The 20,754-nt window shown below is 47.9% G+C and overlaps 5 protein-coding genes across 5 annotated transcripts; 4 read left to right on the top strand and 1 right to left on the bottom strand.

Annotated features, from left to right (window-relative positions):
* Nucleotides 1-296: 296 nt before the first annotated feature.
* On the top strand, nucleotides 297-2,260 carry F4812DRAFT_168032 (transmembrane amino acid transporter protein-domain-containing protein). The gene is made up of 2 exons (XM_047929901.1): nucleotides 297-1,863; nucleotides 1,940-2,260. The coding sequence occupies exons 1-2, from the start codon at nucleotides 520-522 to the stop codon at nucleotides 1,997-1,999; spliced, it is 1,404 nt and encodes a 467-aa protein (XP_047793472.1). The 5' UTR covers nucleotides 297-519; the 3' UTR covers nucleotides 2,000-2,260.
* Nucleotides 2,261-4,392: 2,132 nt separating this feature from the next.
* On the top strand, nucleotides 4,393-10,500 carry F4812DRAFT_412965 (uncharacterized protein). The gene is made up of 5 exons (XM_047932747.1): nucleotides 4,393-5,084; nucleotides 5,158-7,211; nucleotides 7,263-8,603; nucleotides 8,655-9,582; nucleotides 9,636-10,500. The coding sequence occupies exons 1-5, from the start codon at nucleotides 4,683-4,685 to the stop codon at nucleotides 9,918-9,920; spliced, it is 5,010 nt and encodes a 1,669-aa protein (XP_047793473.1). The 5' UTR covers nucleotides 4,393-4,682; the 3' UTR covers nucleotides 9,921-10,500.
* A 58-nt stretch (nucleotides 10,501-10,558) lies between these two features.
* Nucleotides 10,559-13,809, top strand: F4812DRAFT_412967 (P-loop containing nucleoside triphosphate hydrolase protein). The gene is made up of 3 exons (XM_047932748.1): nucleotides 10,559-11,187; nucleotides 11,297-13,163; nucleotides 13,238-13,809. The coding sequence occupies exons 1-3, from the start codon at nucleotides 10,811-10,813 to the stop codon at nucleotides 13,355-13,357; spliced, it is 2,364 nt and encodes a 787-aa protein (XP_047793474.1). The 5' UTR covers nucleotides 10,559-10,810; the 3' UTR covers nucleotides 13,358-13,809.
* A 616-nt stretch (nucleotides 13,810-14,425) lies between these two features.
* F4812DRAFT_168302 (uncharacterized protein) lies at nucleotides 14,426-14,982 on the bottom strand. Its single transcript, XM_047929905.1, has 2 exons — nucleotides 14,604-14,982; nucleotides 14,426-14,528 (listed from the first exon to the last, which is right to left on the bottom strand). Exons 1-2 carry the CDS (start codon nucleotides 14,834-14,836, stop codon nucleotides 14,519-14,521), a joined length of 243 nt encoding a protein of 80 aa, XP_047793475.1. The 5' UTR covers nucleotides 14,837-14,982; the 3' UTR covers nucleotides 14,426-14,518.
* Nucleotides 14,983-15,398: 416 nt separating this feature from the next.
* Nucleotides 15,399-17,275, top strand: F4812DRAFT_168383 (uncharacterized protein). Its single transcript, XM_047929906.1, has 3 exons — nucleotides 15,399-15,776; nucleotides 15,959-16,970; nucleotides 17,018-17,275. Exons 1-2 carry the CDS (start codon nucleotides 15,514-15,516, stop codon nucleotides 16,623-16,625), a joined length of 930 nt encoding a protein of 309 aa, XP_047793476.1. The 5' UTR covers nucleotides 15,399-15,513; the 3' UTR covers nucleotides 16,626-16,970; nucleotides 17,018-17,275.
* The last annotated feature ends 3,479 nt before the right edge of the window (nucleotides 17,276-20,754 follow it).

The raw sequence follows: 20,754 nt of genomic DNA on the forward strand, positions 1-20,754 counted from the left end.
TATCCTAGGATGTCGACCGCTGTTTGGGGGGAACTCTGGAGACTGAGCCACCATCTCGACTGTGAAACGTAACGTAATCGCGTCGATCGTTAGGGCTTTCGTCACCAGAGATAGTCGGAAACGCCGGCGTGATTGGCCTCTCTGTATAATACCCACAATGGGGCAACCCCATCTGCCCATGCCCATGGATGATTCTCGGTGGAAGTCAATATTAATCCACCTGACTACTTGCCTAGTGCAGTTCGTCCCTCGGTCTTTTATAATAAACCCTTGGGGTGCCCGCGCGTCTTTAGAGTTTGGTCTTGATTCTTCACCCGGGCGCTTTGCTTCTCTGGAATCGAATCCCTCCCGCCATCAACCTTGCCCTTTTTTTCTGCCTTGCCTTCCCCCATCCCCCATCCCCCATCCTCTAGCCCCTCTACCCTATCGTTGTCGTCTACGCCAAAACAACGACGACAACATCAACTGTACATCTAGGAACGAGGAAACGACGCTCCACTAACAATCCTCGCGGACACGATGGCAGAAAGGATGGCGGATACGAAGCACGAGAAGATGTTCGATTCGGACACCCCCTCGGGGCAAGAGCTGGGGTCCAGCACCGAGGTAGTTGGCCAAGTCAGCGATATCTCGGCATCTGAGGCGCAAAAAGTAGCCATGGGCCACGCTCACTTCAAAAGGTTAGGATGGAAGCGACTAACAGTGGTTCTCATCGTCGAGGCTATCGCTCTCGGTAGTCTGAGTATGCCTGCGGCGTTTGCCACCTTGGGAATGGTGGCGGGTGTCATCCTCAGCGTTGGCTTGGGCCTTCTTGCCATCTACACGAGTTATGTCGTCGGCCAGGTTAAGCTGAAATTCCCGGACGTGCAGCACTACGCGGATGCCGGTCGTTTGATCATGGGTAAATTCGGATATGAGCTGGTCGGTGGAATGTTCGTATTGCAACTGGTGTTCCTCGTCGGATCTCACTGTCTGACTGGTACTATCGCCTTCCTCAACATCACCAACAATGGCACCTGCTCGTTAGTCTTCGGTGTCGTCTCGGCTATCATCCTCCTGCTCCTCGCTATTCCGCCCTCTTTTGCCGAGGTGGCCATCCTAGGTTACATCGACTTCGTTTCTATCATGGGCGCTATCTTCATCACGATCATTGCGACTGGTGTGCAACGAACAGATTCCGGAATTCCATCTGACTGGTCCGCTTGGCCTAAGGACAACCTCACCTTCACCGAGGCTTTCATTGCCATCACGAACATCGTTTTCGCCTACAGCTTCGCCATCTGCCAGTTCTCGTTCATGGATGAAATGCACACTCCCAAGCACTTCGTCAAGTCCATCTGGGCACTAGGTTTGATCGAGATCGTAATCTACACCCTCACCGGAGCCTTGATCTACTGCTTCGTGGGCCAGGGCGTCAAGTCTCCGTCCCTACTGTCGGCCGGAGATCTGGTTTCCAAGGTCGCCTTCGGCATTGCTCTGCCCGTCATCTTCATCTCCGGATCCATCAACGGTACCGTCGTAGGCCGATACATCCACGGCCGCATTTACCGGGACTCGGTCACCCGATTCATCAACACCACTAAGGGCTGGGTCACGTGGTTGGCACTCATCACGGTCATCACCATCATCGCGTGGGTTATCGCTGAGGCTATTCCCTTCTTCTCCGATCTTCTCGCCATCTCCTCGGCGCTGTTCATCTCCGGATTCACGTTCTACTTCCCTGCCATCTTCTGGTTCATGCTCATCAAGCAGGGCAAGTGGTACGCCAAGGAGAACATTCTGAAGAGTCTTCTTAACGCCTTGGTATTCATTATCGGAGCGGTTGTGCTAGTTGGTGGCACGTATGCTAGTATCGTCGACATCGTAAGTTTCCATTTTCTCGGCTTGTCGCCCGTCCAACTTTTCATTATCAGGTCATTAACTAACACACCCTTTACAGATGGACGGATACGAAAAGGGCAAAGTCCGCGGTGCCTTCACATGTGCTCCCTTCGAGTAAAAAAAAGGGGAAAACTGAAGGCTCAGAAAGATAATTTTTTCTATTTTATTTATGCTCCCTGGATGGAATATAGAAGACGCGCGCCTTTCTTCACGACCATGATTGGGACTATCGATGACATTATGATACCTCGTTTTCTATTTTTCAAGCATCGCGCGCGAGCAATGGGTTCATAGCATCTGGTTTCTAGAGCACTGGATAAGCACCTCGTGGATAAAAAAAAATCCGATACCTATTCCCAGAAGGAGTTTGAGGGTGGCATTCTTGTTTTCTCTAGGAGTTACATGTTGACTTTGTCGAATTACTCCCTGGGGAGGGGCTTGTATTGATGAACGTGTTACTATTAGCGTTGCGCAGTGGAAACAAAAAAAAACAGATTTCTAAAACGGGCATTCCTGTCGTGTGGTTCATGCGTCTGTAGGGTTGTTATGTGTTCGATATCAATGTCCTTCTGGTTCTAGCAGGTGAAACGATCTACTATGAGAGTTATTCACGTTTGTATGGATTTAGAACTGCTATGCGTCATTTGCGTGAAGCGTTTAGGGAGGTAGTAAATGAATTCGAGAATAGATGAAACAAGTATTTCCTTGAATCATACCGTCGTCTATGACGTAGATGCGAACGGGACAGAGTTTCAATAAAGTTGATTTTCGTATTATACTAGCAGCTAATCATGGTCAAGAGATAGCATACGTTCATATTTAACGAAGGGATTTACTGAAAAAAATAATAATAACATACATAATTTGCTTGTTTTTACCATCCTGGCCGCGGCGTAGTTGTGCGGTGTTGCTGCTCATTAGAACTTCTAATGGGAATTTTATACCTTCACGGGATAACTAAATGATTATGGCAGGTGTAGATAACCACTTAAGGGGAAACCCTACCAGCGTAAAAGAAGAAATAATATCTTCAAGGCTGTATGCCTGATATTCCACACGACAGGATCAACCATATTCTTCCCATGAAACGTGTAGAAATTGGTGAAAGACTCAATCTGATACACTAGAAAGATATGATCTTCAATCAAGAGTGTTGTGATATTATTATAGGTTAGGTGCCTTCGGTACTTAAGGTAAGCTGGCAATGAAGTAAAAATCGGTTGTGAGTGTACATACTGTATTATCCTCTAAGCAGAGTAACTATTGTTTTAACCTTAACTATATGAGGCTTCCATTACTCTTTAGAGCTCGAGAGTCCGTCAGGCTCGAAAGTTAAATGCGCAGTCTCGGCACTTTGATATCAATAGGTATTTATACTAAGGATTATATATAAGGTATGATATAATTTGCAAAATTGTGTTTTACTTGAATATGATTTCTTTTTTTTCTTTTTTCTTCTTTTTTCCCCCGATTCTATTAGAATTAAACTTAATTTTCGAGGCAGATAGAGAGTTCGTTCTAATTAAATCTGGGCTAATGATGACATAGCCGTGACGTGCACTAAAGTCTACGCGAGCGTTCTTTCTTACATACCTACATAGTACATTCCATAGGTAAATGTTGTGGCGACGGGTGTAAATGCGAGGTGGAAGGCTAATAAAAGAGGCGAAATATGTACCTAATGTAGGTAACTTTAGAAAAAATTAAACTGGCCATTGGGAATAGGAGCTGCGGGGGCTTGATCTCTCTGAGGTAACCTAGTAGGTAGATCGATACCTACTAGGTTAGGTAGGTACCTAAGGTAGTTACCAATTAAAGTAAGGAAGAGGCTCTTCATCAAGATGATCTTGTAGATGCCGTACTTTTTAGATCCCGACTTCCGTTCTCCAAAAAGAATTCTGATAGGTCCGAGCTGCAGCATCAGATAACGGAAAGATCTGCCTGGGAATAGGTACCTGATACAGAATACCAAGGTACATGCAGATAGGTACGTGCTTCCAGTGAATATGTCCGCAGTATCAATCCGCAATAGAGCATCCTAGGGTACCTTAGGTAGTTCTAACAGTTTCTAAGTAGTAGCTATCGGATTTTTATCCTTCTTGAGATCCCTTTTTCGAAAGTTTTAGCAATTGCTTAACCTACCTGCTCCATTTTATCCCAGTCTGACTGAATTATTTTTGTCATCCGCATTTTATTTGCGAAGTGTATGAATTAGGTACCTAAATACAACTAACACCTGCGACTGTTTACATATACCTAAGGTTAGGTACCTACCTACGATAAGTACAATACATGATAAGAACCGTTCTTTCCTTGCTTGCTCCCCCAGCCTCCATCTGTCCAAGGCCTCCGCACCCCAAATATCCACCCCAAAACAACCCCCGTAAGGTACCTAGGTAGGTAACCTACAGGCTACAACTACCTACCTAAAGAACGCAAAAACGTACCATCAACGTACCATTACGACCGCCGAAGATTAACCGGGGCGTTTGTTAGAGCCTGGAAGGGAAAAGCTTTGATACACCACTTGGCAGTTACATCCCACACCACCTCCACAGTGCTACGACCGACACCTACCGACACCTACCGACTTCATTTCGACCATTCATCTAACAAGGAGTCAACTTGTAGCTTTACAACTCGGTCGACAATTCTCTTTTTTTTTTTTTCCGACTTCCACCCTCGACGTTCTCCACCAGTCGACTAAAAATAAATTTCAACTTAGAAGAGAAGAATTAACAAAAGGCCGATTGGGAAAGCATTACGTTAAATCCACCGGTCGCATGTAGTCACCAATCGTCATGTCCGCCGAAGCGACCGCCGCAATGGCGTCTGCGCCCGAGAAGGAGACGGTTGAGATCAAAGTCGCAAATGACCAACCTAGCAACGACGCACTCACTAATAAAGCCACCGGCCTTCACTCACCGCCCGATAGTAACAGCGCTATGAAGTTGGACGGTAGCGATGATTCCGAATTGAGTGATCTCGACGACCCTTCGTTCCTGGACATGGACATGGATATGGACATGCATTTGGATATCAAGCCGTCTTCCGATGCTCCGCAACCTGAACCTGCGAATGATGATCAAGATGTTAAACAAAAGGAAGATGAAGATATCGGAGAGGTTGTTCCCGACCATTGGTCTGGTACTGTTCCCGTCTTCAAACCAAACATGCACCAATTCAAGGATTTTAAGAAATTCGTATGGCTACATTTTACTCCCGTCTCTTCATTCGTCATCTGATCCTGATATCGCTAACTCGTATAATTATTAGATGACAAAAGTCGATTGTTATGGTATGAAGTCTGGAATCATTAAGGTCATCCCCCCGAAGGAATGGACAGACAAACGCCCTCCGCTTGATGATATGATTAAGCAAATCAGAGTTAGGGAGCCCATCAAACAGGATATCATGGGATCCAATGGCACATATCGACAGGTCAACATTCTTCATCAGAGATCCTACAATATCCCACAGTGGCGACAGCTCTGCGATCAAAGTGAACACCAGCCTCCTGCTAAACGCGGCGAGAGGCGCGCCCAGGCGCCGCCCAAGCCAAAACCAGCTCCGTCCTCAAGTGCCACCGATTCTAAGAGACGGGGCCGACCAACTAGAGGAAGAGGTAGGCGGGCTGCAGCAAAAGATAAGGCCGACCAAGAAGATCGACCGATGACACCTGTTTCACCCAAGCCGAGCGAAGAGATTATCCAATCCGTAGAGCAGGATCCAGGTGCTGAAGTAGATGATGATGACGACAGTACCCCTGTCGTTGGTCGGATGGGTGGTGCCAGGCAAGCCAAACCCAAGTTGCAATCGACATCGGCTAGGAGGAAATACTCGAAACGAGAAGCGTCGGCCAGGATCGATGAAGAAGCTTTCAAGGACTTCGACTACCGTATGGACATCTCGGAATACACGCCTGAGAGGTGTGAGGAACTTGAGCGCATATACTGGAAAACTCTTACTTATGCGCAGCCGCTGTATGGTGCTGATCTCCCTGGGACGCTTTTTGACGACGAATGTGATACTTGGAATCTTAACAAGCTTCCCAACCTCCTCGACGTCCTAGGCACCAAGGTTCCCGGTGTCAACACGGCATATCTATACCTAGGCATGTGGAAGGCGACCTTTGCGTGGCATCTTGAAGACGTCGACCTATACAGTATCAACTACCTGCATTTTGGTGCTCCAAAACAGTGGTATAGTATTTCTCAGGGTGATGCACGTCGGTTTGAAGCCGCGATGAAGAGTATCTGGCCTACAGACGCGAAGGCGTGCGACCAATTCTTGAGACACAAAGCTTTCCTCATCTCACCAAACCACCTGGCAAACTTCTTCAATATCAAAGTCAATAAGTGTGTCTCCTATCCAGGGGAATTTGTTGTCACTTATCCATATGGTTACCATTCGGGATACAACCTAGGATATAACTGCGCTGAAGCCGTGAACTTTGCCTTGGACTCATGGTTACCGATGGGAAAGATCGCCAAGAGATGTGAATGTGCCCAGGCACAGGACAGCGTCTGGGTTGATGTGTACGAGATTGAACGTAAGTTAAGAGGCGAAGAAACGGATTACGAGGAAACGGAAGATGAAGAAGATGACGAGGAGGAGGAAGAAGACGATGACCTTGACAATGGCGCACCGACACCGGCTTCGTCTCATGCAGTGAGATTCAAGGAGCCTGGGCGTAAACGCAAACGTCTAGCAGCTGATAAAGGGGAGAAGAAAACCAAGAAGATACGACTCCGCGTTAAGAACCACATTGAACCGCCGTGCTGCCTGTGTCCTCATGATATACCAGGACAAGATGTCCTACCGACAAGCGATGGCCGCAAAGCTCATAGAATTTGCGCACTTTACGGATCAGAAACCTGGATTGAGACAGTTGATGGAAAAGAAGTTGTTGCGAACGTTGAAAACGTCGGCAAAGCTCGCCTGGAACTTAAGTGCTTGTATTGCCGGTCCAAGAGGGGCGCTTGTTTCCAGTGTTCTCAAAAGAAATGTGCTCGCTCTTACCACGCTACTTGCGCTGCAGCGGCTGGGGTCCTGGTAGAAGAGGCAGACGTCCCCATATTCGGCGAGGATGGGACCGAATACAAGGAAAAAGGTTTTGAGTTCAGCTGCCGTTTTCATAGGACTAAGAGGGATAAGAAGTTGGATGGTGATGGATTGGAAGAGTGTCAAAAGACTCGCCAGGCGGCAGCTGCTCTCAAGAAAGGAGATATATGCCAACTACAGTACTACCGCGGTGATATCTTCGCAGGTGTTGTCGTTGAGAACCGGGCCGATGAGCAGACACTGCTTGTGGATATCATTCCTAACGGGTACAAAACCTATAATTACACTCGCGAAATCCAGCCGCTAACTTTCTCCAGGGACCGTATCGAAATTGAATGGAAATGGCTTCTCCTTCCAGATCCTGCCGACTTCCGATTACCAAGGGCGTCTGCGAATGCTATACCCATGCCAACGTCACGTAAAGCTAAGGATCAAATTAACGCTACGAAGCGAGCTACAGAGGAACTTCCACGTCCAGATGCACCTTTCGTTGAAGGATTTACCTGGGCCGAATTTAATTCATACGAATGCTCGAATAAGGCTCAAACTAAAGTGGATTTCTCTAAGGATAACCAGATCTGGCATTACCTTGGTAAAACGTCAACGGAAGCGCGCGCTCAGTATACAGAAGATCCAAAGAATCCCAAACACAATATCAAGAGCAATTTCTTAGAAACTGTCCCTCGGCCAGTTCAACCTATAGCCCAGCCCCGAAAATCGTACGGATCGACGTTTTCGGTGCAGACCCCGGCTACAACAGGAGCCAAGCCTGAGAAGCCATACCAATATAAACCAAGGGATCCCGTTACACCTTCCTATGTTCATTCTCCCTTTACGACCCAACAGTTCCTTCCGAAGCCTTCTCCTTTCATGGAACGGCAATATATGCCAAGACCACCTTTTTATCCACAACCCACGGGTTCGGGATTTGTTCCTGTTCCTCAACAGGCCCTACAGCATACTCTCCAGCAGCCTGTAACGAAACCAGCGCCTACGCCACCCATTCTACAACAAAATGGGGCGTCTACACCGCAACAGAATACTCAGAAACCCATTTTTACAGCCCGATTCATCAACCATTATCCTCCACAGCCGCCTGTTCGTCAACAGACTTGTACGAATCAGCAAAGTGGACAATTCGTCCCTCAGCCAACTACGCCTAAGCTGATTTCGACGCCGCAGCCCAACGGACAAGCCACCGCTCAATACCCCGTATCAAAACCAGCAGCTCCTGTCCCTAAACTAACGCCTCCAAGGGCAGGACATGCTCGGAACCGGTCATCACTTAGTAGCCAGTCTTTGGCATTCGGCTCGGATCGTCGATTTGGAACACCGCCGTTTTCATACGGGAGTAACAGAATTGATTCTGCTGCTAAGTCACCCTTCAGCCATGGATTTACACAACCTCCTGGTCTTGGGCCGTCGCCGTCACCACAAAACGGCCAGCTTTTCCAAGCTCAAGCTAGAGCTAGATCTGGATCACTGGCATCTAATCGTTCATTCGATATGCCAATGACTTCGTCTGCTATTCGGCCACCTTCCGCGTCGGCCCAAGGCGCTATGGCAGAAGCTAAGGCCCCCTCGCAGCCAGTTACCCCTAAGCAAGTGCGGCCAAGTATTATTCAGAAATATGCTTTTTTCCAGGTCCATCATAACAGGTATGAGAGTCAAAAATTTCCCTGTTCATTTCTTAGCTAACAGTCTTTTAGGGATTCTACCAAGTATAGGACGCCTTACGCTAATTGGGGTGGCTTTACTAATGGTTATGAGGGTAACCTTCGGGCTCATTTACTGAGATCGCCCGAGGCGCTATTTGGAATTAGAAGGCGATCATCTGGCTTCAGCAGCGGTACTCCTGGTCTATCTAACGCTTGTCAGATTCCTCCCAGTAATGGTAACCCGAGCAACGGCACGCCCAGCCCCGTGCCATTTGCAGGCAACTCCAGTTCAATTGGCTCATCGGCAGTTGTACCAACTAGTGATTCCCCTACTCCATTCGCAACGCAGAAAGCGACGCTACCACCGACACATATAGCATCAAATAGACAGTCAGAAGCCCAACAAACACCATCACGTGTCGCGGATTCCTCGTATTTCAGTGAGGGGCCTATAACACAACTGCACCCTGCAATCCGAGCTCAATATGCTGCATTGTTGCAGTCAAGAAACTTCGAAACCTGCAACGACCAAACAGCCGTTCAAACGTACCAAGCTATGCCGAAGCAGCAGTTGCCATCAGCACCATTGTTGTCTTCCCATGCTCCCTCCGCCCCATCACCAACAACCATCTCTTCTCAAAACCCTGACTCCTCACAGCTTAAGGTAGATAGTCCCTTACCGCCAGTCGCAGCCGCTACGGTCCAGAAGCAGCCCTCATCAACGAACTCGAATGGTTCTCCGAGAACACCGATTCAGCCGCCCAGACAGACTTATATACCTCCTCCTCGACCGTGGGAGACACTACGTAAGTCGCAAGTCCCGGTTCAACCCCAGAATTCCTCGATGGAACACACATCTCGTACCGCAACGCCAACTATAGCAAATCTTACTATTACTCCGAATACGTCGGTCCCGTTGATTAACGGCGGATCCGGAACTCCAAGGCACATAGAAAGTCCAGGGCCCCAGCCCAGCAATGTAAGCGGACCTTTTTGGCAGAAGTTCCCGCAGACAGTGCCTAACAGCAGCAGCCTCAGCCAGCAGACGAATTACGGGCAGTTCCCGTACATGATGTACAATCAACAGATGTACAACAATTATCAAGCACCACAGTTGCACAACGACCAAGCGCAGCAGAACCAGTATCATCACCAGGGAGATATACCACGACCCCTTTAGCCCCGGTACCTGTACCTTTGATAAAAGCGGACACAAGTGATCTTCCAGAAGTACCAGACGATTCCATGGAATTGATTGAGAGCATTATTAGAGATGCTCGGAGGATCAGCAACGCACACTGTAACACCATAGATTAGGATGCCATGGTTTCCGTTTTTCGGGAGGAATATATGGGATGTGCAGACAGGATACAAGCATAACGAAACCATGAAAAAAGGAGATGGTTACGGAAGATAGCATGCACTGTCCTGCGGAGTTTGGCGTTGATTAAACGACATCCTACTTAGCCTCGGGCAGATGATCGTCTCGCAGTTAGACCTAGTGCCTGCATGGGCTTGTGTGTTTTTCGGGCAAAGGATTGACGAAAAACGGGGTGTTTTCATTTCGTGCCCCTCAATTAGTGTATACGATGGGGATTTATAGGTGATAAGGCGGTTAGGTGGGCGGGATTTGAGGAGTTGGACGGGTGTATACTTATGTACCTAGGTAGGTATGGCTAGGCGAGGTGTTATTTCCTGGAATCTTGGGGGTTCTTCTGCAAGAAATTCTATTGCAATGATTGATTTTCGGACGACTGTATAGGTACCTAACCTAACCTACCTAGGTAGGTATCTAAAGCTTAGTGTATGCGTACCTAGGTAGTGCATTATGAACTATAGTACCTGCTTTACTATGTAGTATTTGTATTGCCTAATTAATTTTAAGCATCCTCCTAAGTTCTTTTAGATGCATGTAAAAACTAATAGGAAGGATTAGCATTATGCCTAAATGAATTTATGTGCCCTTAGCTATTATCATATCTACGTAACAGATTCGGAGAAGTGGGGCCCAAAATGTTTAACCAAAAAAAAAAAATAATAATAATAATAATAAAAATAAAAATCATTGACCACTTAAGCTTTCTGCCTTTTTTTCAGCCTTGTCCTCACCAACCATCTTACTGCGACAACACCCAAATTTTCGGAAAGGCAACGACGTATCTTTGGGTTTATCAGCAGAAGAAGAAAAAAAGGACAAATCAGGAGAGATGGCTGATAAATCAAGCGGGAATGTTTCGCAAAATGATAAAAAGCGGCTAAGTAGTCCGGATGTTGAGACGCCTACAAAGCGCGTTAAAACAGAAGACGGCGACGACTCGACACTGACCGAATACAACAAATACCTTGCGCATTGGGACGACGGCAACGGTGATTCTGATAGCAAATACAAGGGGAATGGCTCCGGATTTAGCGATAGATTACCGAAAGGCTCCCCGTTGGCGCATTTCGAACGACGAAAGACAACTGCCAAACAAGCATTCGAAGCTGAGAATGGCGACAATAACCCCTTCACGGGAGAACCGCACTCCCAGCAGTATTTTAATATTTTGAAGGCAAGACGCAACCTTCCCGTATATAAGCAAAGGTAAGCTTTCTCCGAATTGGTTAATCCTCATCTTTCACATCTTTCATCCTGTACTGTCTCTTTTTATGATGAATCCTACCTAGGTATGCTAACAATGCGCCTGCTGTAGACAAGAGTTTCTCGATCTATATCACAAGTCGCAGATCCTGGTTTTCGTCGGTGAGACTGGTTCCGGTAAAACGACGCAAATTCCACAATACGTTGTCTACGACGAACTGCCGCATCTGAACCGAAAGATGGTTGCATGTACTCAACCCCGACGAGTCGCTGCCATGTCCGTTGCACAGCGTGTTGCCGACGAGCTCGACGTCACCCTAGGAGAGGAGGTCGGTTATAGCATTCGTTTCGAGGACAAGACGAGTTCCAAGACGATGCTTAAGTACATGACCGATGGTATGCTGTTGAGAGAAGCAATGCATGACCACGATATGTCGCGATATAGCTGTATTATTCTGGATGAAGCGCACGAGCGTACCCTTGCTACCGACATTCTGATGGCACTTCTGAAGCAGGTCACCAGACGTAGGCCCGACCTCAAGCTTATTGTCATGTCTGCCACGCTAGATGCCCAGAAATTCCAAAGATATTTTTACGACGCGCCCTTGCTCGCTGTTCCAGGTCGAACATTTCCTGTCGAGATTTTCTATACACCTGAGCCCGAGAAGGATTATGTGGAGGGCGCGATACGTACTGTGCTTCAAATCCATGCTGGTGAGGACGAGGGTGACATTCTCCTCTTCCTCACTGGTGAAGAAGAGATTGAGGACACGTGTAGGAAGATTTCTCTTGAGGTCGATGAGCTTGTGAGGGAAACCGATTGTGGACCAATGAGCGTCTACCCCCTTTATGGTACCCTTCCTCCGCATCAGCAACAGAAAATCTTCGACCCCGCACCACCGCCGTTAAGGAAAGGCGGCAGGCCTGGTCGCAAGTGCATAGTATCAACCAATATTGCCGAGACAAGTTTGACAATTGACGGTATCGTCTACGTTGTCGATCCCGGTTTCAGCAAGCAGAAGATCTATAACCCTCGGCTACGCGTGGAGTCGCTTTTGGTATCTCCCATCTCCAAGGCTTCCGCTCAGCAGCGAGCTGGTCGTGCTGGTCGAACGAAACCTGGAAAGTGTTTCCGCCTCTATACGGAAAAGGCATTCAAAGAGGAACTGATTGAGCAGACGTACCCCGAAATTCTCCGATCTAATCTTGCCAACACCGTCCTCGAGCTCAAGAAGCTTGGTGTTGTGGATTTGGTGCATTTTGATCTCATGGATCCTCCTGCGCCCGAGACGATGATGCGAGCCCTCGAAGAACTAAATTATCTCAGGTGCCTCGACGACGAGGGAGAACTAACAGCCCTCGGCGGCCTAGCATCTGAGTTTCCCTTGGATCCCAGCCTAGCCGTCATGTTGATTTCAAGCCCCGAGTTCTACTGCTCCAACGAAATTCTATCAATCACGGCCCTCCTTTCGGTGCCTCAAATCTTCGTGCGCCCAGCCCAAAAGAGGCGGGAAGCTGACGAAATGAAGAATTTGTTTAAACATAACGACGGAGACCATTTGACGATGCTGAACGTGTACCACGCTTTCAAGGGAGTCTTGAACCGCGGTGAAGACGCAAGGAATTGGTGTCACAAGCACTATCTGTCGTTCCGCCACCTTTCCAGTGCGGATAACGTCCGTGCTCAACTCAAGCGCATCATGGAAACGCAGGGCTTGGACCTCGTCAGCACAGACTTCAACGATAAGAACTATTACACCAATATTCGTCGCGCGCTCATCACCGGCTTCTTCATGCAAGTAGCTAAGAAGGAGAAGGACAGGGTATACCGCACCCTCAAAGACAACAGCCAGCAAGTTATGCTGCACCCAAGCACGGTGCTCCAGACAGAATACGACTGGGTCCTCTACAACGAATTCGTCATGACGTCTAAGCATTACATCCGAACAGTCACTGGAATTAAACCAGAGTGGCTTTTGGTAAGTCGATACTATTTTATGTTCACATATTTTTCAATCGAGTATGGATAATATGGCTAACTAAATGATTGTAGGAACTTGCCCCCGCATATTACGATATCGATTCTTGGGACGGGCAGAAAGAAGTCAAGTTAGCACTGAAGGCCGTGGCTGACAAGATGAGACGCCGGGCTGCTATGAAGGGTGGTCGCTGAACCAGGCTATCATAATTACCGCGATAAAACGATAATGCCCTACGAATTAGGACGATCGAGGTCCCGAGATTCCTTTCCATGCAGAGTCGAGTTGATATACTGGGGAATATGGAACTTTTGGAACTGACAATCCGAAGGCTAACAAAGCATGTCTAAGATGAGGATTGCTCAGAGACAGGAAGTCCGGAACATCTTATAAGGTGTATCTTATACTACCTTATCGCTATCCTAGCATTCGCGGGAGATGTATGATGCGTGTCATGTTAATAATTGATGAAAAGAAACTTACTAGGCAAAGAGCTGTAAGGCTAAAGCAAGGCAGGAAGAAGCATTTTAGATCAGAGACCGTGGCCGCGATAGAGAGCAATGGCACAGAAGACGTTCTAATATAAGGTATCTAGGTAGTTAGATAAAGTCTTAAAACAAACAAATGAGAAATATATTGGCTCTAATAGTATCTGGTATCCGTCGAAAAATTACTCAAGTTGACGGAGTTGCGCGAAAAGCTTTAGTTTTTTGATTTCTTTTTTTTTTTTTTTTTTTTTTTTACCCCTGAGTGACAATCATGAGTCATGTTAGACACAAAATCGTATTCAAGCTTCTCGATGAGCTACAAGTAAATGAATGAATCAACAGACTACATGTAGGAACCTACCTAGCAGGTATGTATCAGCCGCGTTCACCGAGGATGACTGACGAGAATCTGAGAGGCGGAAGTTAAGGGGGGACAAGGACAATAGATGACTATAGCATGTACCTAATTGTTACCTAACTTATGTTATTCGGTTCCGGCCAACGTTTCGCCTCGAAAGCTTGGCCGGACGGTCATACCGGGCGGGCTGACATAAAGGTAAGAGGCGAAAACACAACACACACACACACACACACATGTTTCTGACGATTCAGCTGAGAATCCACAAGTCGTAAGAAAGTGAGACAACGTGTGATTCAAGTAGTTTAGCTTAGGTAAGTACATACAACAAATCGCAAGTAGTTGCCATGAGTCAATGAGCCGATACTAGCTAGGTACCTGATAGGGGGAAGAGAGATGATGAGAGGCGGATACGCAGTCGATCATTCAAGTCGGCTTATTTATTACCTACCTCTACCTACCTATACTCCGCATAACGCGCTAGAGAAGCAGGCTGTCTGGACTCTGGGCTATTGAATGCTGGATACAATAAGTATTCCGCAGCATTCAGACGAACGACCGCCTGTAAATAGGTAGGAATTTAATAAGCCTTACCTTAGATAGTTCTCAAAACCGCCGCCTTTCTTGAACATTGTGCTGTAAGAACCACCTAAGGTATTCCAAATCATTCGCAGATATATGTGTATAAAACAATAAACATTGCAGCTCGGCTTTTTCGAAGGCGAGTTCAAAAAGAATGGTCTGCCTCGTCGATCCCCTACTAAAAGTAGCAAGCTTCGGCTGACACAAAGGCGCGTTGATGCTACCCCAGCTGCCAATATATGCATTTCCGCGTGGTAAGAAAACGATAGAACAACCGGGTCCTTGCTACGAAAGTGGCGGGGTAGGACATAAGCCTCACCAATAGCAGCGGTATAACGTGAGCCCCCTTTGGCTTTTTGCTCAGCCGGGTACTAGCGGGGACAGCGAAGCAGCGTAGAAGTTGAAAAAGATTATCGCGTACGACATGGGATCATGGCCGGTCCGGGATGCCGATCCTTCTGGCGTCCTCTTAGGTGTGGACGATCGGGTCTCTTTGGGTCCTAAGACGATCACTTAACGAATTCTAATATACTAGCCATGTTGCCAATCCATAGCGTGCAGAGGTATGTATGTCGTGGGCCACCAATTCCTCTTTTCTTTTTCTCGCTAGCTAGCATCCATCCAGCCTCGCGCGCAACACGAAGAGAAGGTCGAGAAAAAAAACCACGAAAACGAATCGCCTTGTTTCTCATTTCTTTGGTGAATCAAGTAAGAAGATCAGAGAAGGACCGGGACGGAACGAATGTAACCGAGCACGGCAGGTTGCGGCGCATAGCGAAGACTATTATTGCCGGCGGGTCTGTGAACGAAGAAAAAGGCACGGGATAGAGAGGTAGCGGAGAAGGACGTAAAACACGGGATCTCCAAGATAACATACTTGCCCCTGTCTCCTCGACGACTCGGTCGAGGCCTCGCGCGGGGCATGTCGCTCGGTCCTCTTACAACGACCTTCACGCCGCCGGCGGACTGCATCGCGTCGTCGGCGCTGTACTGGGTCAACACCGCTTCGACCTTCTACTGGCTACAGGGCCGGCCGGGACAGTCGTCGTGCTTCCCTGACGACTACTCTCCCTACCAGAACCAGTACTACAGCCCCGGCATATGCCCCTCCGGGTACACGCGTGCGTGCGAGTCTAGGGCCATCGAAGGAGAGACGGTCGTCGTTACACGGGGGATATGTTGCCCGTAAGTGTTATTAACGCATACGCATTTTTCTTTTCTTTTCTCCTTATTCTTGAAAATCTCCGTAGGAGTCACCACGCGTTCGTAGCGCTTGCTAGGGTCCACGTTGAGAGAGAGAGAGAGAAACGGAAATGAACAAGGAGATATACTGAAATGTACAAATCTAATAAGACGTACCTCGTTAGGCAAGGGAATTACCAATGCGCCCCTACTTCGAGTAGCTACAGCTACCCGTGGGGGCCGACACTCGGCTGCATGTCCGTGTACAGAGCGAACACGGAGATGACTTTCACGACGATCAACGGTACGATAAGGGGAGACGAAGAAGCCGGGCCGCTAACCAGTCTGTTCGCCCCCTTTACTGTCATGGCGTACGGCGTTGTGATCCAGAGCGGTCCGACGACCACGACGGCGGGGGGGACGGCAACCGCAACTCCCGGATCATCGCCAGGCGATTCCCCTCCCGCATCCGAAACGTCGCCTCCTACAGGAGAAGACCAGTCTGATAGTAGCGGGGACACCAAACTTAGTGCCGGCGCCGGCGCCGGTATCGGTGTAGGGGCTGCGTTCGCTGTCTTAGCCTTGGGCGCGGCTGTAGCATGGGTATTTTGGTCGCGGCGGCAGAGGAGGCGGCAGGAGGCGGCCGGGTTGCAAGCCCCAACGAATATAGTAAGTCCTAGCAGCTGGAGCTCAACTACATGGGGCACACCACCTAATACCCAGCAGCCCATGATACAAGCCAACTGGCAGCCCTCCGAATTGGCTAATGAGCACGGCTACAAAGAGATGAGCGCCGAGCCTCAGGTGCCCATAGAAGCAGACGGCAGAGCGGTGTATCAGCACCAGCGGTAATTGCCCTGGGTAGAGAGAATTAGAAACTAGGCGAGCGAATAACTGGTCTAATAATGGATTCGGAAATCATTCCGTCAAATAATTGGATATACACGCGAACAAAAGACAGTATTCCACGTCCAAGCCGTGGCGCCCTGATCGGCGCTTTATGATAGACAGGCAAGAGGGCGGTGGATGTAATAAAGAAAAGGGGGGAGGCGAGGGGGCGTAAAAAGCCTTGAGTTGAAAATTTTCACGCACCAAAGACCACCTGCAGAGACGCGATTTATTCGCCACAGGTCTTCCCGTGCTATATAGCGGCACAGGATAGGACTTCGGTAGTTGCCATTCCTTACCTAGGTACAGGTAGGTAGATAAATAGCTACGAGAATGAATATTGATGTTAGAATTAGATGTCGAATAGAAACTTGATAAGGTTCCTTTCTGGGACCTGCGGAGATAGACTGGTACAGGTACCTAACCTATTGGAGGGAAAAGGGGCAAAAAAAGAAAAAGGAATCACCTTCGGACAAGACTACTACCCCTGACCGACCGATTGAGGGGACTTGAAAGATGTCTGGTACATCAACCATCAACCAACCAAAGTGTTCTCTTCAATAACTCCAGGGATGTCGTATAATCAATTCTCGGGCTGCTCTCGAAGCGAGTCTAGATGTTATTTCGGAAGTATTCAAACGAGATGCTAGCTAGCTAGTCTCATGCAGTTGAATGAGACCGATTGGGCTATGTGAAAGGTGGTTCAGCTGGGAACTAAAGCATATCTGCTTTAATTTCCTATCCCTGGGAATGCCAATAGCTGTAACTGCGCTTAAGAGGATACTACCTAGCTGCTGAGGGACCTCGGTCGAGACGTACCTGGTAGTCCTTAAGACGTGATGCGGCCTCGGTTGCCCAGAAAAGTGGATAGAGCCAGTTGGGCGTATAACCGCCTTTTGCGTAAACGTCTAGCACAAGACGCAAAGGGGATTAAACTATCACGCATGTAATGAGGCCTAGATACCAACAGTGCGAGCACGAGAGGTTGTAGGCAACGATCAAATACCGGCCGCATCTCCCGTCTCAAAACACAAAGCATTGATCTCCGTACATGGTATTGGTCCACGATATTTCCCGGGGAGCCCGTCACGATGCCTTAGAAGCCGAGAGATCTAGGTTCTGGAACAGCCTGGATGGTTTCTAGACAAGCCAGCCCCATTATTGAACCAACGCACGCTTACCGGCGAGAACGTTCAACCCCCGCGTTCATGTGACGATGTATATCTTCTTCAGGCTTATCCAGGAGAAGTCCAAGTTGCGGAGATACGTATTTCTGTCAATTCGACTCTCTTTGATGATCGTCAAGTCCGAAGGAAGCCGTACATGGAGGAGACAACCAGGTCGTGGGGTTAGAGAAAAAGCCCAAGCATGGTGGTAGTTAACTAAGCGAAGCCTTTTGACAAAAGCCAAGCCGATTAGGCTACAGATATGGATCATCTTGAGATCATTGCGGGGAAGTTTTCGTTGACATCACCATCCCATTCGGAATACTTCTCGAAGCAATCTTGAATTGAAATAGCTGCACCTTCGAAGATCTCATATGATATGCCTCGGGCTGAGAATGATTTCATATAGCCCCTCCTAAAATAGGACTCAAATAGGATGTAGCTCCAGAGGAGTTGGCGTGTTCGGTTTCTTCGCATCGGCACCGTGATAACAATGTTGCTACGAATTCGACATACGGCCCTCTTTGTGGGCCGCAAATTCTGCCCTGGTGCTCCAGTAGCATCGTATTGTGCTAGAAGGCTTCCACGTCTCTCCAACCTCGCCACAACTGAAGGCATTCTCAAGGAATTAAGGACAATAGAATAAGGATATATTCACATGTCCCTAGATGAGGCCAACAATTACTAAGTTGGACGTCATCTCAGGCCCCATATGCCTATGATGGATTACGCCTGTTTGACTAATTTGAAAGAACGCCAGGCAGGGTCCTGAGAAGAGTAAAAGCTCAAACATCTTCCATCCCACGTTAGCATAATTAATTAGTCACAGAATAGCTCACATATTGCCTTGCTATTGTCTAAGTGACAAGTCATTCGCAGAGGGTGATCCAGCACATGATGGAAGCATGTTGATCAACCGTTGAGAGCTACCCTCCCATGATGTACCGAGGGTACCACCGATGGCAGCAGCATCAGGTATAGCTTCCAACAAGGATAAGACATGCACAACCATAAGTATAGTAAGATGTCTCCATTCTCCTGCTAGTGAAACAACAGGAAGCTTGCACCCTGTGTGAAATGCCGACACGAGTTTCGGTTTTAACTAGTCGCATGGAGCGCGAATGTGACTATTGGTCCTGTAAATTACCTAGAGATTCATAAATTAGGGGGGGTGGTGGTGCTGATTCGCAAATGGCAACTGAGTGAACCTGTAACAGAGTTGTGAGTCAACTGAGGAGACGTAGTTGTACAAGTTGTAACAACACCTCCATGCAACTCCTGCAGGGACCTCTTAGCATGAAATGTAGTAGCTAGCTGCCTATAGCTGCCTGGATTTCGAAAGGCTTGTGATAAAATCCTCATGCGGATTTCCTTGATCCCGTTGTTGCACAGCAGCTTGAGGGCATCGGACACCGAGGCCCTATAGTAGCTTTTCATAGCTCTCTTCTATATGCTACACATGTAGACGATCCTTTGCGACATATTGTTCCTTGGTAACGTGTCTTGAAATCCGATTTTAAGCGGCCAAGTAGAGCATCCTCCATTAGGGGGGTCTGGTATCTTGCCCGGAAAGTTTAATAAGTTAGGTAGGTACCGAGCGCCATCTAAACTGTGACGCATTAATATGTATCTCCCTTGCAATGTGATGATACCGTATTAGTAAATTCCTCTCATGTTCTTCGAACTCCGACGTCTCCCAAGACGAGGTATCGGTGTATCTGCGTTTAGCATAAGTGCTGGTCATGTTATCTTCCCACTCGAGCCCAGAACAACATAGGTGCAGTGCAATATTCGGCATAACCCCTCCGTAACCAGAAATTTCTCTCGTTGGATCACGACCAATATTCCCTATAAACCCATTACTGAGCCAAAAGTTTGCTTTAGCAATCAATAGTGGCCTCCTTAAGTTGTAATACCATACGACGCAGACCACCGCGGAGCGTCACATTGCATGCCGCCAATGGGGTAGTAATAAAATCCAAGTGGCCAAGACTGCCTTCCGGGTAGCGAGTATAAGGGTTGGAGCCAACAACCTGGGTGACTAGCTGGATCGACACTATTAATAATACCATCAGGATACCCCGGTTGCCAATCATGGCGAAGCTTATCTTGATGTCGCTTATGGGTAGTCTCCAAGTCGAAAACCATGACATGTGTAGGCGCCGACCCCAAGCCGTGGCCCAGTAAAGCATTCGTCATGAACATGGAACTCTCCCTAATACCGAGGTAGTAAGAACGGGTTAAGGGTGTGAGCCCGCCACCGTCAACTTGCTCAAAGTTGACTGTAAACACCCTAGTTCTAGAGTTAGAAATGATCTAAAGCTTACCCTGCCCGCGGCTTAGAGGGCGAAAAGGATAGGCAAGCGCCCAATACAAAAGACAGCGATATTAACGCCAATCTGTACCTCAGCCCGTTCTTTAAACCCGTTCAAAGCCGCTTTGCCCTCCAAATACGTATCTGGCCAACAATAGCCTTGCAGATGACACCAGTGGTCCGCAGTGGAGAAGTAATCAAGCAGTAGTAGACCGTCAAGCCGCACCATGTCGCAGACAGCCACCTAATCAAGCCGTGGGCTTGAGAGGCATCTGTGCATCTGTATCGCGGCATACACTTCTACGTGCGCGGTAGATCTGAAAATGTCATGGCTCGACATGCCATAGACAAAGTAGCACCCATTACTAAGATATGTCGGTCCTAGATTAGCCAACCGGCATGCTGCCCGATGAGAGATACGCCCCTTTTGATCCGTCAATTTTCGTTTAAGGATATGATAACAGAGTATACGTCGTCCATTGTGATACCATGCATGCATAATGCGTTGAGAGTCCGGCCGACTTATAATATTCGCCGTTAGATATGTTCCTGCATTTTACGGGACACTGAATGATGTCTTCGTGGACATATGACCTAAACATACGACGAGTCT

The sequence above is a fragment of the Daldinia caldariorum genome, assembly GCF_022478825.1.
Source record: "Daldinia caldariorum strain CBS 122874 unplaced genomic scaffold F4812scaffold_2, whole genome shotgun sequence".
In the NCBI taxonomy this organism is placed as follows: domain Eukaryota; kingdom Fungi; phylum Ascomycota; class Sordariomycetes; order Xylariales; family Hypoxylaceae; genus Daldinia; species Daldinia caldariorum.